The sequence below is a fragment of the Nakaseomyces bracarensis genome (genome assembly GCF_045282275.1).
Source record: "Nakaseomyces bracarensis strain CBM3 chromosome Unknown Scaff3_0, whole genome shotgun sequence".
In the NCBI taxonomy this organism is placed as follows: Eukaryota; Fungi; Ascomycota; class Saccharomycetes; order Saccharomycetales; family Saccharomycetaceae; genus Nakaseomyces; species Nakaseomyces bracarensis.
The window spans coordinates 447125-462008 of NW_027263962.1; the positions used below are offsets into that span (position 1 = coordinate 447125).

The 14884-nt window shown below is 35.3% G+C and overlaps 5 protein-coding genes across 5 annotated transcripts; 3 read left to right on the top strand and 2 right to left on the bottom strand.

Annotated features, from left to right (window-relative positions):
• Window positions 1–560: 560 nt before the first annotated feature.
• On the top strand, window positions 561–3209 carry MCM2 (MCM DNA helicase complex subunit MCM2; the record flags this gene model as incomplete). Its single annotated transcript, XM_071050696.1, has 1 exon — window positions 561–3209. One exon carries the CDS (start codon window positions 561–563, stop codon window positions 3207–3209), a length of 2649 nt encoding a protein of 882 aa, XP_070908486.1.
• A 411-nt stretch (window positions 3210–3620) lies between these two features.
• PUN1 (Pun1p) lies at window positions 3621–4412 on the bottom strand (the record flags this gene model as incomplete). Its single annotated transcript, XM_071050697.1, has 1 exon — window positions 3621–4412. The coding sequence occupies one exon, from the start codon at window positions 4410–4412 to the stop codon at window positions 3621–3623; it is 792 nt and encodes a 263-aa protein (XP_070908487.1).
• Window positions 4413–6136: 1724 nt separating this feature from the next.
• VPS36 (ESCRT-II subunit protein VPS36) lies at window positions 6137–7714 on the top strand (the record flags this gene model as incomplete). The annotated part of the gene is made up of 1 exon (XM_071050698.1): window positions 6137–7714. One exon carries the CDS (start codon window positions 6137–6139, stop codon window positions 7712–7714), a length of 1578 nt encoding a protein of 525 aa, XP_070908488.1.
• A 280-nt stretch (window positions 7715–7994) lies between these two features.
• Window positions 7995–9131, bottom strand: CDC73 (Cdc73p; the record flags this gene model as incomplete). Its single annotated transcript, XM_071050699.1, has 1 exon — window positions 7995–9131. The coding sequence occupies one exon, from the start codon at window positions 9129–9131 to the stop codon at window positions 7995–7997; it is 1137 nt and encodes a 378-aa protein (XP_070908489.1).
• A 449-nt stretch (window positions 9132–9580) lies between these two features.
• On the top strand, window positions 9581–13864 carry RNJ42_00530 (RNA helicase; the record flags this gene model as incomplete). Its single annotated transcript, XM_071050700.1, has 1 exon — window positions 9581–13864. One exon carries the CDS (start codon window positions 9581–9583, stop codon window positions 13862–13864), a length of 4284 nt encoding a protein of 1427 aa, XP_070908490.1.
• Between the last annotated feature and the right edge of the window lie 1020 nt (window positions 13865–14884).

Genomic DNA, 14884 nt, shown 5'->3' on the forward strand with positions numbered 1-14884 from the left:
GTCGTCATTGCAAATTCTTTATGAAGACACTTACTTTCTATCTCCCAATTTCTTTATTGCAACATTATTATTTTTTAATTACTTTCATTAAATCATTTTTTATATACTCATATTTTTCCTTATTTTGTAAATAGATACAATAATACTACGTTTTTTTTATAATATCAAATCAAATAATAAATATCGATGCTTGTTATAGTTTATACTAATTAATTATATTTGAAATGGCTGATATCTTATTAAGGAAACTGCTATTATGTTTCCTAATTAGGAAATTTCTTTAAATTCTCAAAGAAAATTTTTTGGCACTCATCGCGATTCTAAGCAAATGTTGCCTTTTCAAACACAATGCGAGTCGAGATAATATAATTGACCAACTGTCAATCAGCATTATAGCGATTGTAAAGCAGGAAATAACGGCTGTTTCCTAAGATTTAATAGCTCAATTCAACTAGGTAAAGGCTTACTAGAGAGTGAAGAAAGAAAACTCGAAGGATAGAGGGTGAAAATTTGAGGGAATAGGCTCGTAATTTTGAAACACATTACTATCTAATTACTAAATGTCTGATAATAGAAGACGTAGACGTGATCCAGAAGAGGATGAACACGATTCGGATGGTGAGAATGTTGGATTGCCACCATCTTCACCACAACACCAGGGTTCTAGAGGGTTTTTCGTACCAGGTTCCTCACCTATTGGTTCACCAGTGAGAGAAGAGGATGAAGATGAGGTTCTTGGAGATGATGACTTGGGAATGCTAAACCCGGAGGGTGAGGACAACGAAATTGATGATGTACCTGATATTGATGAAGTTGAAGAGCAAATGAACCAAGTAGACCTGATGGACGACGATATGTATGGTGATTATCGGTCAGACCCTACTAAGGATAGATATGACACGGCAGATGTTGATGATACGGAACAAAAGGAGCTTTCTCTGAGCGACCGTAGAAGAATTGATGCCCAACTGAACGAAAGAGACAGGTTGTTAAAGAATGTTGCCTATCTAGATGACGACGATGAGGCTATGGGCGACGAGCAGCTGGATGAGATGGGTCTCCCAAAACAGCGTAGGAGACGTAGAAGACAATACGAAGATTTAGAGCATAGTGATGATGATCTGTTAAGTGATTTAGATGGTGATCCACTTAGAGAGGAATTGACGTTAGAATCCTTAAGTAACGTCAAAGCTAACAGTTACTCTGAATGGATTACCCAACCAAATGTCTCTAGAACAATAGCAAGAGAACTAAAATCCTTCTTACTGGAATATACTGATGAAACTGGTAGATCTGTGTATGGTGCTCGTATTAGAGTTCTCGGTGAATTGAATTCTGAGTCACTTGAAGTAAATTTTAGACATTTAGCAGAATCGAAGGCTATTCTTGCTTTATTCTTGGCAAAATGTCCTGAGGAGATGCTCAAGATTCTGGATCTGGTAGCAATGGAAGCCACAGAACTACATTATCCAGATTACTCTCGTATTCATTCTGAAATTCATGTAAGAATTTCTGATTTCCCCACCATACATAGCTTACGTGAGCTTCGTGAGTCCAATTTATCTACCTTAGTTCGTGTTTCTGGTGTTGTGACAAGAAGAACAGGTGTCTTCCCTCAACTCAAGTACGTTAAGTTCAATTGTCTGAAGTGTGGTTCTATTCTAGGTCCCTTCTTTCAAGACTCCAATGAAGAAATTAGAATATCTTTTTGTACTAACTGTAAATCAAAGGGGCCTTTCAGTATCAATGGGGAGAAAACAGTATATAGGAATTATCAACGGATAACTTTACAAGAAGCACCTGGTACAGTTCCAGCTGGTCGTTTGCCAAGACATCGTGAGGTTATTCTTTTAGCTGACTTAGTCGATATTTGTAAACCTGGTGAGGAAATCGAGGTTACTGGTATTTATAAAAACAACTATGATGGAAATCTGAATGCTAAAAATGGTTTCCCAGTTTTTGCTACGATCATTGAAGCTAATGCGGTTAGAAGAAGAGAAGGTAATTCAGCAAATGGAGATGAAGAGGGACTGGATATTTTTAGCTGGACTGAAGAAGAAGAAAGAGAATTTAGAAGGCTATCAAAGGATCGTGGTATCATAGATAAAATTATTTCATCTATTGCTCCATCTATTTATGGTCATCGTGATATTAAGACTGCCGTAGCCTGTTCGTTATTTGGTGGTGTTCCTAAGAATGTGAACGGTAAGCATTCTATTCGTGGTGATATTAATGTTTTACTATTAGGTGATCCCGGTACCGCAAAATCTCAAATATTGAAATATATTGAAAAAACTGCCCATAGAGCTGTTTTCGCAACTGGTCAAGGTGCTTCTGCTGTTGGTTTAACAGCCTCAGTTAGAAAAGATCCAATTACAAAAGAATGGACTTTAGAAGGGGGTGCTTTGGTTTTGGCTGATAAAGGTGTTTGTCTAATAGATGAGTTCGATAAAATGAATGACCAAGATCGTACTTCCATCCATGAAGCTATGGAACAACAAAGTATCTCGATTTCTAAGGCTGGTATTGTGACCACATTACAGGCCCGTTGTTCCATTATCGCTGCTGCTAATCCAAATGGTGGTCGTTACAATTCAACGTTACCTTTATCACAAAATGTCAGTTTAACTGAACCAATTTTGTCCAGATTTGATATCCTTTGTGTTGTCAGAGATTTGGTTGATGAAGAAGCTGACGAGAGACTAGCATCTTTTGTTGTCGACTCCCATGTTAGATCGCACCCTGGTAACGAAGGTGTCAATGAAGACGAGCCTGAAGAGGAGAACGGAATGGAGGATGACGATGTCCATTTGTCTAATAGACAAAAGAGAATAGATAGGCAAAGAAAGAAAGAAGAGGAAATCTCTCCAATACCGCAAGAACTATTAATAAAATACATTCACTATGCTAGGACTAAAATATATCCAAAACTGCATCAGATGGATATGGATAAAGTTAGTCGTGTTTATGCTGACTTAAGAAGAGAAAGTATTTCCACGGGCTCTTTCCCTATCACTGTACGTCATTTGGAATCTATTTTAAGAATAGCTGAATCCTTTGCAAAAATGAGACTATCAGAGTTTGTGTCTTCATGGGATCTTGATAGAGCGATTAAGGTCGTGGTTGATTCGTTTGTTGATGCACAAAAAGTCAGTGTACGTCGCCAACTCCACAGATCATTTGCCATTTACACATTGGGTCAGAACTGAAATGTTTCATTTGCGTAGGACATTCCTCCCTTTGTATTTTTTAATTCATTTCGTCTATTGCTAATTCAATGTATCTAGTTTTTGGCAGACATATAACAAAACTTGTGACTGTATTAATAAATTTATCTCATATATATATTTTCTTTAAATTGAAGTAATATAAAACTTTTAACTAATAAACAAGGAGAGTACAATAAAAAAATATCTATATATAAATACTAGTATTGATATCATATGAATATCTCAAGGATTTAAGTCATAGAACGAAGGTGATCCGGTGAATATTGAAGGGGTAGGTGATTTTGCCCACTACTTATCATGAGCAAAAGAGTCTAAAATGGTAACGAAGTAGTAAAAAACAAAGGGAAGAAAAAGCACTATGGTAAGATGTGAATCAAAGCGCTGAACTTTTTAGTAGTAGGGTTTTTCGTCATGAGGTTGGTGTACGTATACAACCTTCCTACGTTGCCTTACAAACATCCAGGCGATTATATTAAGTAGGGCTGCGACAACTGAGGCCCACATCAGAGCAAGGAATTTTCTACCTAGACTTAGCTCAATTCCGTATTCGCTATAGTTTTTATTCAAAATGTGTCGGATGAAAATATATGTGCCCATGTTGGTACCCACGCTGATCAGCAAGCTTGCAAAGGATAAGAACGCCAATAAACCACCTACTACGTTAACAAACGCGAAATGTAGGAACCAACGTATAATGTTTACTACCAGGTTCAAAAAAGTTAGTACGATACCAATGATCAAAGTGATGAACATACATCTGACCAAACCATTGTAGAAACCTATCTTATCCTGTAGTTCTTCTGGAAGTACAATATTAGCCACGTCGTCTATCAGCGAGAGGACTTGGTTGTTTTCGATGTTGTCCTTCAATATAGTCTTCAAGTTGAACGTTTGTATACCACCTGGAGAAGTGCAGCTGGAGACACTATCTTTACTGGTCCCAATACAGTATGACCAGAGACCGATGTTGATATAGTCCGGCAAACCCAATTGTGTCAAGCTGATGCTCCCAACTTCGGGAAACACAGAACTCACAGAAAGCTTCGACAGATCAAGCTGAGCTGAGAATATCTCATTTATAGGATAGTAGTTTTTCGTTGACCCGGCACACGCAATACAGGCCAGGACAAGACTTGCTAATGCGAAAAAAAGTGCTAACGTTACCGCAAAGAAGTTTCTCATAACGATGTTTTATTTCTGAGAATTTTTATATTTTTTTTTTTACTTATCGATAAATTGTTTATTTCGTATTGTTATAATAAAAGAGATAGAGACAAGAAGAAATAAAAATACTGTTCTCCTTATTGCCGATACCTTCATAAGTTTATATATATAATTTGTTTATATGTTTAGTTGTATCTGCATATGTAAAAAGAACTAAAAATAGTAGGGTTGATCACCTGTAATGTGTGGAGTGCACAGAAAGGGAGAAGAAGGGACAAAAGAAAAATAACCAAGCCATCTTACTTCAATCCCAGGAAGCAAAAACATCTCTTTTTTTGGATTATAAAAAGAAAAAAGATATCGGTATTTACAAAGAAAAACACCTCTTCTAGAGATTACTTTTGAGATTTTGTGAGAGAACCATGTATTCTTCCAGTTATGGGAGAACTAATCCGCAATTCAATGGCCTTGCACTACTTGGTTAGTATAATTTTATCAAATCACCACTCCGAGAGGGAGGCAGTGAGCAGGCAGTGAGCACTCCCCAACCCCCATCATCCACTATGAGCCCACGTAGCACCAACTGATATCAAAATTAATAAATTGAGAGGGCTTGGTCGAACGTGTCGGCGTGGTGTTTTTATTGTTTGTACGTACGTTTCTAAGTAATTTACGGTTATTATATCCTGGTACCGCAAATAATAAAATAAAAAAAAATAACGCGCGCCAGGCAGAAAAATGACGTAGTGCAAATTACATAAAAATTACTCACACAGAAAGCAGCGTACAATTATTTTATAGTTGATTTTTATAGTGTTCTCGACAGGATTCGAACGGGCACTCACAATACATATATATAATGGATTTACGTTTTTTTTATCTTAAACATTCTCTAGTTACCATGGAAACAATATTTTTGTATAGTTGATTTTGTGTCAACCTGAGACATATCAAGGATAATAATGCAACAGCGAATATATCTTCTATAAAATAGTTTGCTACAATGAAGTATTGTAGTATAACACTTTCAACAATCGCAACAATACATCAACCTCTTGGGATTGGGTTTTTATTTGGGTTGGGGTTAAAGAGGTTATGTATTAATAACTATTCTTGTTTTTTGTTTTTTTTTGCTGCTATAATATTGGTTGTTTTTTAAGAAAGCAAAAACCTTTGCTATTATTTTTTATGTTTTGTGCATTTAATTAGGAATTACGAAATTATGACTATCTTTTAGTTGATCATAACATGAAAAGACATATTATTAGAAATAAACATAATATATGTTTGCACCACACAACTGTTACGTTCTCTTTTCATTGTTTACAATACGTTGACATTTCTTTCAGTCAGCAATTTCTACATTATAAACTAATACCACTTCTTAAGTTATTATCTCGATATTTGCTTCGATGTTTTTGTATACTAGATTAAATTTGTATAGATTAAATGTGATATTAAAAATAAAATAAAAATATATTATATTAAAATATAATACATATATTATAAAATATAATACATATATCTTCGTATTTTATATATCATTACTTAACACGAAATGCCTTTCACGTTTCTTATCAGATCACTTTCCCCTAACAACTTCGCTGAAGGCACTCCATTGTTCAATATAAACATACATATGAGTTTAATAGCAGAATTATGTAGAACGTACTAACCCATTACATGAAAACTTGTCTTTAGAACAGATAAAACTATCTAGGCCTACACAAGACAGAAACATTATGGAATGCTGGCATTTTGTAGAAACTACAGAATCTGGCCAACCGTTATTAAGAGAGAATGAGAAGGATATACTAATTGACCATGACGTTGGGTTGTACCATGGTAAAGAAAGGATCAAGCATAGACAGAAAGGTAGAATATTTCTCACTTCTCAGCGTGTATTATATGTGGACTCGCAGAACCCCCAAAAGTACTCAATGGGCATTGAACTCGACGACATCGACCATCTCAATTACTCATCAGGGTTCTTGAGAAGATCAGCACGTCTAATTATATTCATTGATAGTTCAATGGCATATATACAGACATTGATGGGCTTAAAAAAGGATACAACCATCACAACCACTTGGATTTGTCCGATTTGTATGGTTACTAATGAAACACAAGGTGAACTTACAGCAACATCATCCCCGACACCAGTGTGTGTGAATTGCGGGGTTCCTGCTGATTACGAACTAACAAAGAATTCTATAACTATAAATAATGGAAAACACGAAAAAACAGTTAAGGACACGACTGCGAAGAAGGAGAACATTAATTCATGTCCCCAGTGTACTTTTATTAATCACCCTCAAGTTGGAAACTGTGAGATATGTGGTGCTAGACTTCCGAACTCTAAGATACGAAACAAAATAAGACATACAAAGAAACCTACAGATTCTCGACTGGTCATTGAACTGGAGTCATTGTCTTCCAATAAAACGAATCGTAATCAACTAGAAAATTATATTCAAATTAGTTTTAGGAAATCTGATGGTTTGTTGTTTGCCGATGCTTTAGAGAAGGCAGTAACTGACCTAAAGGCCAACAATATTTACAACCAAAATTGCATTAAAAAAGGTACTCCTACCACCTCTGAACCTTTACCTTTACTGGAAACAAAACTATCAAAAATTGGTATCACCAGTCTTGAAAAATCAAGAGAAGCAGAGCTTCTTAATAATGATATATTATTCACTAGTGCATTAACAGATCTAGATAAATTAATATCTTTAGCAGACTCAATCGAGAGATTATACAGGAAGGAAGAAATTAGAGGACATGCTCCAGAACAATCGAACCTTTTGATAGACAGAGATACCTTTTACAATAGAGAACAATTTATCTCGGAAATATCGAGAGAAATATACGATTTTGTTAAGAATGGTTTTAAAAATGAAAAAAATAAAGATAGTTACGTTATGATAACGTTAGTTGATCTGTATGCATTATATAACAAGTCGATGAGAATAGGCACTGGTCTAATATCCCCTGAAGAAATGCGTGAAGCATGCGAGAGATTTAGCAACTTCGATTTACGAGACTTATACTTAACGAAGATTAATGGACGTGTACTTTGTGTCTGTACTAATGATGCTTTTGAATATATTAAAGAGAAAATACTGAAGGTAATTGAAGAAAAACCAGGATCTGATTTATTATCTCTCAGTCAAATTTTAAATAGTGACTCATCAAATACGTGGAGTGTTGGTATTATCCAAGAAATGCTAAAAAGTTGTGTAGATAAAGGTGACTTAGTAATTGACGAGCAGATCAGTGGTATTGGTTACTACACAAATGTATTCTGGGGATTGTAATATCGAAAAAACTTAACAATATACTTAAATCTTGCATTATTCTATATTCTTTTGGATACACATCAGCTGCTACCATTATAAAAAAACATCAACATTCCTGTAAATTTTTTCTTCTTATAATAATACATAGTTTTATTAACATCATAATTGGAAATATGTAGATAGCCTCTAAAATAACATTTTACTAAATTAAATTCGATTCTATTAACACAGTTCGATTAGATCTCTCCAGTGCTTATATCTGTCATCATATCGTTAACCTTTGAATATAGTTTATAAATTAACGAAATCCTCTACCCAGAAGCTCCTTTTCAAGGTTGTTCCAGAAATAACGCACCACTTCAACATCCTTGAATCTTTTGGATTTATCTAGTTCAACTCTGTCGACATTCCATTGCTGAACATGTTGCGGCACAACATCACCAGTGAAATGGAAGTAATAACCTTTGCAATGTTGAAATAATTCTTGAGGGGTGTTCCACTGATAGTTGTTAAATTGCCATGCATGGCCTGTTGTGAAGACAGCCACTACCCTATCCCAATATTCAGGTTTAGTAAACATTCTCGTATTATTTACAATAATGAATTTAATTGGCTTTGAGATTCTGTCAAACTTCTTTTCTACCATTATGACATCAGATGTATTTGGAGTTGTAACATCTCTTGGGCTGATATATTGAGAGCCTTCTAAGAATTGTTTGATGTTTGAGATTGTGAAAGGAGAAGAGGCAGCAGAAGGGATTAGGATGATAGGATCCTTCTTTTGTACTTTTTGGCCATGAGCTGGATATTTGGACACGGTACCTGGTTTACCCGAGCCTTGTTTTGAACGAAGTGTGGATTTAATAGAATGTACCAGCTTCAACTCGACATCCTTTATTAGGTATCCAAAATCAACAGGTTTGCTACCATGTAGCATCGAATTGTGATCCAAGAGCACTCTTTCCTTCATTTTGGATTCTTCTAGTATTGGATCAGCAGCACCACTATCTTGTGAATTAGCCGCAGCATCACTATTTCCAGCAGTGGCCAGGGAATTCCCGTCAGTCTGAGAATTGTCCTGTGGTTTGCTCTGAGACACGTCCATATATTCTGACGTCTCAGACTCACCAGAAAGCCACTTCAACAAATCGTTACGTTGCAAGAAAGAAATATTGGTCAGCTTCTTCTCCTGACAGTCGGCCAAGTACTCTGCAGCACTATCATCCCTGTGAATCCAACACTGGATTATGACTCGAAGGTCAACTGGCTTCCCATCAACCGAAAACTCAGTCTCCGAGCCTAAATCAAGCTCCTCTCCTTCAAATTTAATCCTGCTGGCTGTAGAAATATCAGAAGTAGCCACATGGCCCTCATCAACAAGCTCAAATGCATCTCCCTTACTCAAATGTCTCTTCAATTCACCCAAAACCGACATATTTTTACTTTTTTTTCTTCTCTTTTTGCTTCTACTTCCACTGGTAACAAGCTGTTACGTTATCCTTCCCAGAATGAACAATTGAATTAGTACACTAGCAAATATTAACAGTGCTTCTAATCCCAACTATGCTTTGCTCAGTGCTTTAGCCAGCAAGACTACTAATTTCAATATTCTTCAACTTCCTTAACTTAAGCTTTGCTGAAAAAAAAATCTTGAAATTTTCAAAAGCCGTGAATTGAAAAAAAAAAATATTGAAATTCATATAAAAGACGTCATCGAGCCCAATATCGACATCGAAATCACTTTAACGAGTTGTACAAGGAGGAATATTATCGTTTGTAAGTCAATTGGATAGGACTTGCAATATTGAAGGGAACTACAAAAAAGCAGCGTTCAAAAGGACGTAAAAACGGGGGAAATACGGGGACTTAAAATTGAAAATTGTGATGGCTAAGAAGAAGAATACTCCGTCTAAGAGTCCTGAGACTACGAAGAAGAAGGGTAAGAAGGAGGAGCCTCCAGCTGTAGAGCCTGTGGGCAAGAAACGTGGGAAAAGAGTGCTTACGGAGGAGCAGAAGGCGCAGATGCAGCAGAATCGGGCGAAAGTGACCTCTACAGCCAGTTGGACTGGTAAGCTTCCACACACGTTACTACATGAGTTCTGTCAAAGACGTGGGTGGAATAAAGTTGAGTATGATATGAAGAAACCTAGTGGAAAGTTTTTAGGCGTAGCGAAATTGTCGTGGACAGAGCCCAAGAATCGTGAAATCATCGAAATCCGGATGACTGATCCTATTTATGACAAGGTCACTGGGATCGGTGCTATTGAGCCTCAGGAGACTGCTATGGAGGCTCGACATTACGCTGCCACTGTTGCATTGTATAGGGTTGCATATAATACAAACACGCACATGATGCTGCCGCCTAATCATAAGTCTGTATGGTATAAACTTGATGACTACAGAAAGTCGCTGAAAAAGGATGATAATGCTACAAGACAATTCTGTGACGACCCCTTCAAACAATTACTAGAGGACCGGAAAAAGAAAGCCCAAAGAGATAAAATCACTACAGCGAAGAATGAACAAGAGGCTAAGGAAAACTCTGCACCTATTTTAATTAAATCAGTCAAAGGTAATAACTCACAGCCATTGAGAGAAAGTAAAGCACAAAATAATAGAATATCGAAAGTCAAAAGAGGGCCTCAAAGTGAATATACTTTCCCTAGAAAGGCCTGGGACAATGCAAACTTTATTGACCTTGGCGAATCATCAAGACAAGACATAGAAAATTGCTTAAAACTCAATATAAATTGGGAAGACAGATTGTTAAAAAGTGCTCATGTGGATGAGGAAGAAAGACAAAAATTAGAAGAAAGATTATTACAACTAGATTTTAGACCAGCTCACGTTAAGGAGGCAATGCTCTACAAAGATCCTCTTGCTTTTCTCTTATTTAACTTACCAGAAGATGACTTTCCTAAGTTTTTCCACAAGAGGAAAGAAGATTCAAAGAATGTTATTGAAATCTCAAATCTGCCTCTACAAAAGCAAATAAAGATAGAGAAACTGCAAGAGTTTCCAATTTCAAAAGATGAAGCCTTATATGCCTTGGAACTCTATTCTGAGAATGAAGCAGCAGCATCAGGATACTTAACACAAACTCTTATCCCTGATCTCAAAATTACACCTACAGATATCAGTGATGAAATCAACACAGAATCGCTTGAAATTTGGAATCAGGAATTAGAAAGTTTACAAAGTATTTTTGAAGAAAAAGTACATATTGATGAGAACTCTCAAAGTATAACTATGTCTTTAATTGACAAGTATGATCTAAGAATGAAAATCTATAGAACATGGGATTATCCGAACTCAGTACCGGGCATTCTGGTCTCCACCTTCAGTAAGAAGATCAAGCTACCTAATTATATCAAAAAACAGATCCTTATAAAACTTCTTCACTACATCAAAGAAAATCAGCTTGTTGGTAGTGAGATGGTGTATCAAATTTACGAATGGTTACAAGAAAATATCGAAAATATTATTGACAACCCTGGCAAACTACTAAGCATAGAAGACATGAAAAGTAATAGAGCAAAGAAATCTAATGAAGATAGAATTATCAATTCCAAGAAGAAGGATCGGAAACAACTGAAGCTTACAGAACAAGAGATCAAATCTATTATGGAAGAAGATAAAAAAAGAAAATCCACATCTGACTATAAAGAAATGGTAAAACTTCGCAAACTATTACCTGCATGGTCCAAACAAGATACAATCATCGATATGGTGAAAAATAATCAAGTTGTACTAATTACTGGTGAAACTGGTTCTGGTAAATCCACACAGGTTGTACAGTTTATATTAGATTCTATTTTTAATTCAAATGATCCCAAGAATATGAAAACAAATATAATTTGTACCCAACCAAGAAGAATTTCAGCTATTGGTCTTGCTGAAAGAGTTGCTAGTGAGCGGTGCGTACCTTGTGGCCAGGAAGTCGGTTATACTATTCGTGGTGTTAATAAATGTTCAAAGTTTACCAAAATTAGATTTGTTACAACTGGTGTATTGGTTAGGATACTTCAGAATTCCTTAGAATTATTGGAAAATACTATCATCGTTATAGATGAAGTGCATGAAAGATCTATTGATACGGATCTTGTTGTAACCCTGTTGAAATCATTGCTAAAAAAAGTCAAAAGTCTTAAAATTGTTTTAATGAGTGCAACAGTTAATGTTAATCTTTTCCATAACTACTTCCCAGGATTAGTGTCTTGTCACATCGAAGGGCGTACATTTCCTATTAAGGATTACTTCCTCGAAGATATCCTCGAGTCCCTTGATTTTAAAATTAAAAGGACAAAGGCATCTGAATTTTCCGATGATATCAATGACGAGGGATCTGAAGCCGAATTAAGACCTGGAGCTGACTCTAAGTTCTTTAGAAGTGGACAAATAAATTACGAATTAATATGCCAATTAGTAAATTTTGTTCATAATCAGCTAACGGCAGAAAATAATGACGGATCCATTATTGTATTTCTACCAGGTGTTGCCGAAATAAACCGACTATGCCGTATGCTATCCTCTAATGATTTTGAAGTCTTACCACTTCATTCTGCCCTATCTGCTGAAGATCAAAAACTAGTGTTCAAAAAGTATAGAACAAAACGTAAAATTGTGGTTTCGACCAATATTGCTGAGACATCTATTACAATTGACGATTGTGTTGCCACGATAGATAGTGGTAAGGCGAAAACAATGGTATACAACCCCAGAGATAACACTACTAGACTTATAGAAACATTTATATCTCAGGCAGAAGCAAACCAAAGAAGGGGCCGTGCAGGTAGAGTAAGAGAAGGTCTTTCTTATAAACTTTTTTCAAAACGTCTATATCAGGAGGATATGGTTCCTATGCCAATGCCAGAAATCAAAAGAGTTGCCTTAAATTCTTTGTATTTATCAGTCAAAGCTATGGGTATTAGAGACGTTAAGAAATTTCTGGCCTCTGGGCTTGAAGCACCACCTTTGAAGGCATTAGACATGGCAGAAAAGCTTCTTATTAGTATTGGTTTGATAGACAGTAAAGAGAAAGTACTAACACAGTTGGGTAAATATGTCAGTTTGATGCCATTAGTTGACCCTAAACATGGTAAACTAATTCTTTATGGTATATTATTTGGTTGTGCTGATATATGTATTACAATTGCTTCCATATTAAGTCTTCCAAGTTCACCTTTTATCGGTGGTGTAGATAATCGTGATAAGATAAAACAAATCTTGAAGCAATATGAAACAGACGGTGATTTGTTATCCACAGCAAGGATAATACAAACTTGTATGAACATTTCTGATAACTCTGATAAAAATAGATTCATCAAAGATAATCTGCTCTCATATAACAAATTGAGGGATATTAAATCGAGCAATGTCCAATACTATTCGGTTTTGAAGGATTTAGGTTTCATTCCAATAAGTTACAAAGCTAATGCTAATGATATCCTTAACAGAAATGCTAAAAATAAATCAATTCTTCAAGCTATTATTGTTGGAGCACTGTATCCAAATGTAGCTAGAGTGCAACTACCTGATATGAAGTTCTTAGCTACTAGTGCTGGTAGTATTGAAAAAGATCCTGAAGCCAAACAAATAAAGTGTTGGATTAGAAATGAGGAGTTCCAACAGAAATTGGAAGAACTAAAGGAAAGTGAACAAGAAATCGATATCAATACAATGTCTCAATTGCCTCTTCCTGCGAACAGAGCTTTCATACATCCATCCTCTGTTCTTTTCAAAGGCGATAAATTGGATGCTTCTGAACTCCAAGTACTACAGAATTTAGATGATGTTTCATATGAACGTAAAGGGAAAGTACCATTGGCAAGTATACCATTCTTGGCATATACTTCATCCAATTTAACCTCGAAGTTATTTATTTCCAACTTATCACCTGTGTCTACGCTTGCCTTGCTACTATTTGGTGGTGTGATAAGGTATGATATCACAAGTGATGCATTTTTACCAGGTATAGTGATGGATGATTGGTTACCAATACGGACGTGGTGTAAAAATGGTGTTCTACTTAACGAATTAAGGGCTATTCTTGATGATGCAATAAAGGTTGCCTTAGAGTCCCCAGATTATGCAGACCAGGAAGTATCAGACGTTGGCTCCTCTAGTGAAGTTTTTCAACTAGTAGAGAAAATTGTTTCGGTCGAATAGCTTGCAAAACCATAGAAAAAAGGAAGGCCGGGTTTATAAAATCCCACATCAGCCCACTCTCTTTCAATTGCACCCCCCACAATCATAACACATCCTTTTGTTTCCATGGAAATTTACTTTAGCCAGAACCTTCAAAAATATTTATTAATATATATATATATATTTTAATAATATTATACTGTACTACGTCATCATTTCTTATTTACTTATTACAAGCTTAAAGCTATTCTTGAAATTCCCAATGTGCATTTTCTAAAAATAAAAATGATAGTGGTATGATAACCCTTTTATAAATATTTCAAATTTAAATATTACTAGCATTTTTAAATATTACTAGCATTTTTAAATATTACTAGCAAATAAGAGTTGCCATAACAAGGCAAACAGATAATCTCAATACTATACAATCACCAATTGGTAACCGCCCTTCTAATATGTATCAAATTAGGTTTATACATATATATATTTTAATCAAATTATACTGTACTACGTCATCATTTCTTATTTACTTATTACAAGCCTAAAGCTATTCTTGAAATTGAAATTCCCAATGTACATTTTCTAAAAATAAAAATGATAGTGGTATGATAACCCTTTTATAAATATTTCAAATTTAATTAATAGGAGTTGCCATAACACGGCAAAGAGATAATCTTAATACTATGCAATCACCAACTGGTAACCGCCCTTCTAATATGTATCAAATTAGGTTTATACATATATATATTTTAATCAAATTATACTGTACTACGTCATCATTTCTTATTTACTTATTACAAGCCTTAAGCTATTCTTGAAATTGAAATTCCCAATGTGCATTTTCTAAAAATAAAAATGATAGTGGTATGATACCCATTTATAAACATTTCAAATTTAAATATTACTAGCATTTTTAAATATTACTAGCAAATAAGAGTTGCCATAACACGGCAAAGAGATAATCTTAATACTATGCAATCACCAACTGGTAACCGCCCTTCTAATATGTATCAAATTAGGTTTATACATATATATATTTTA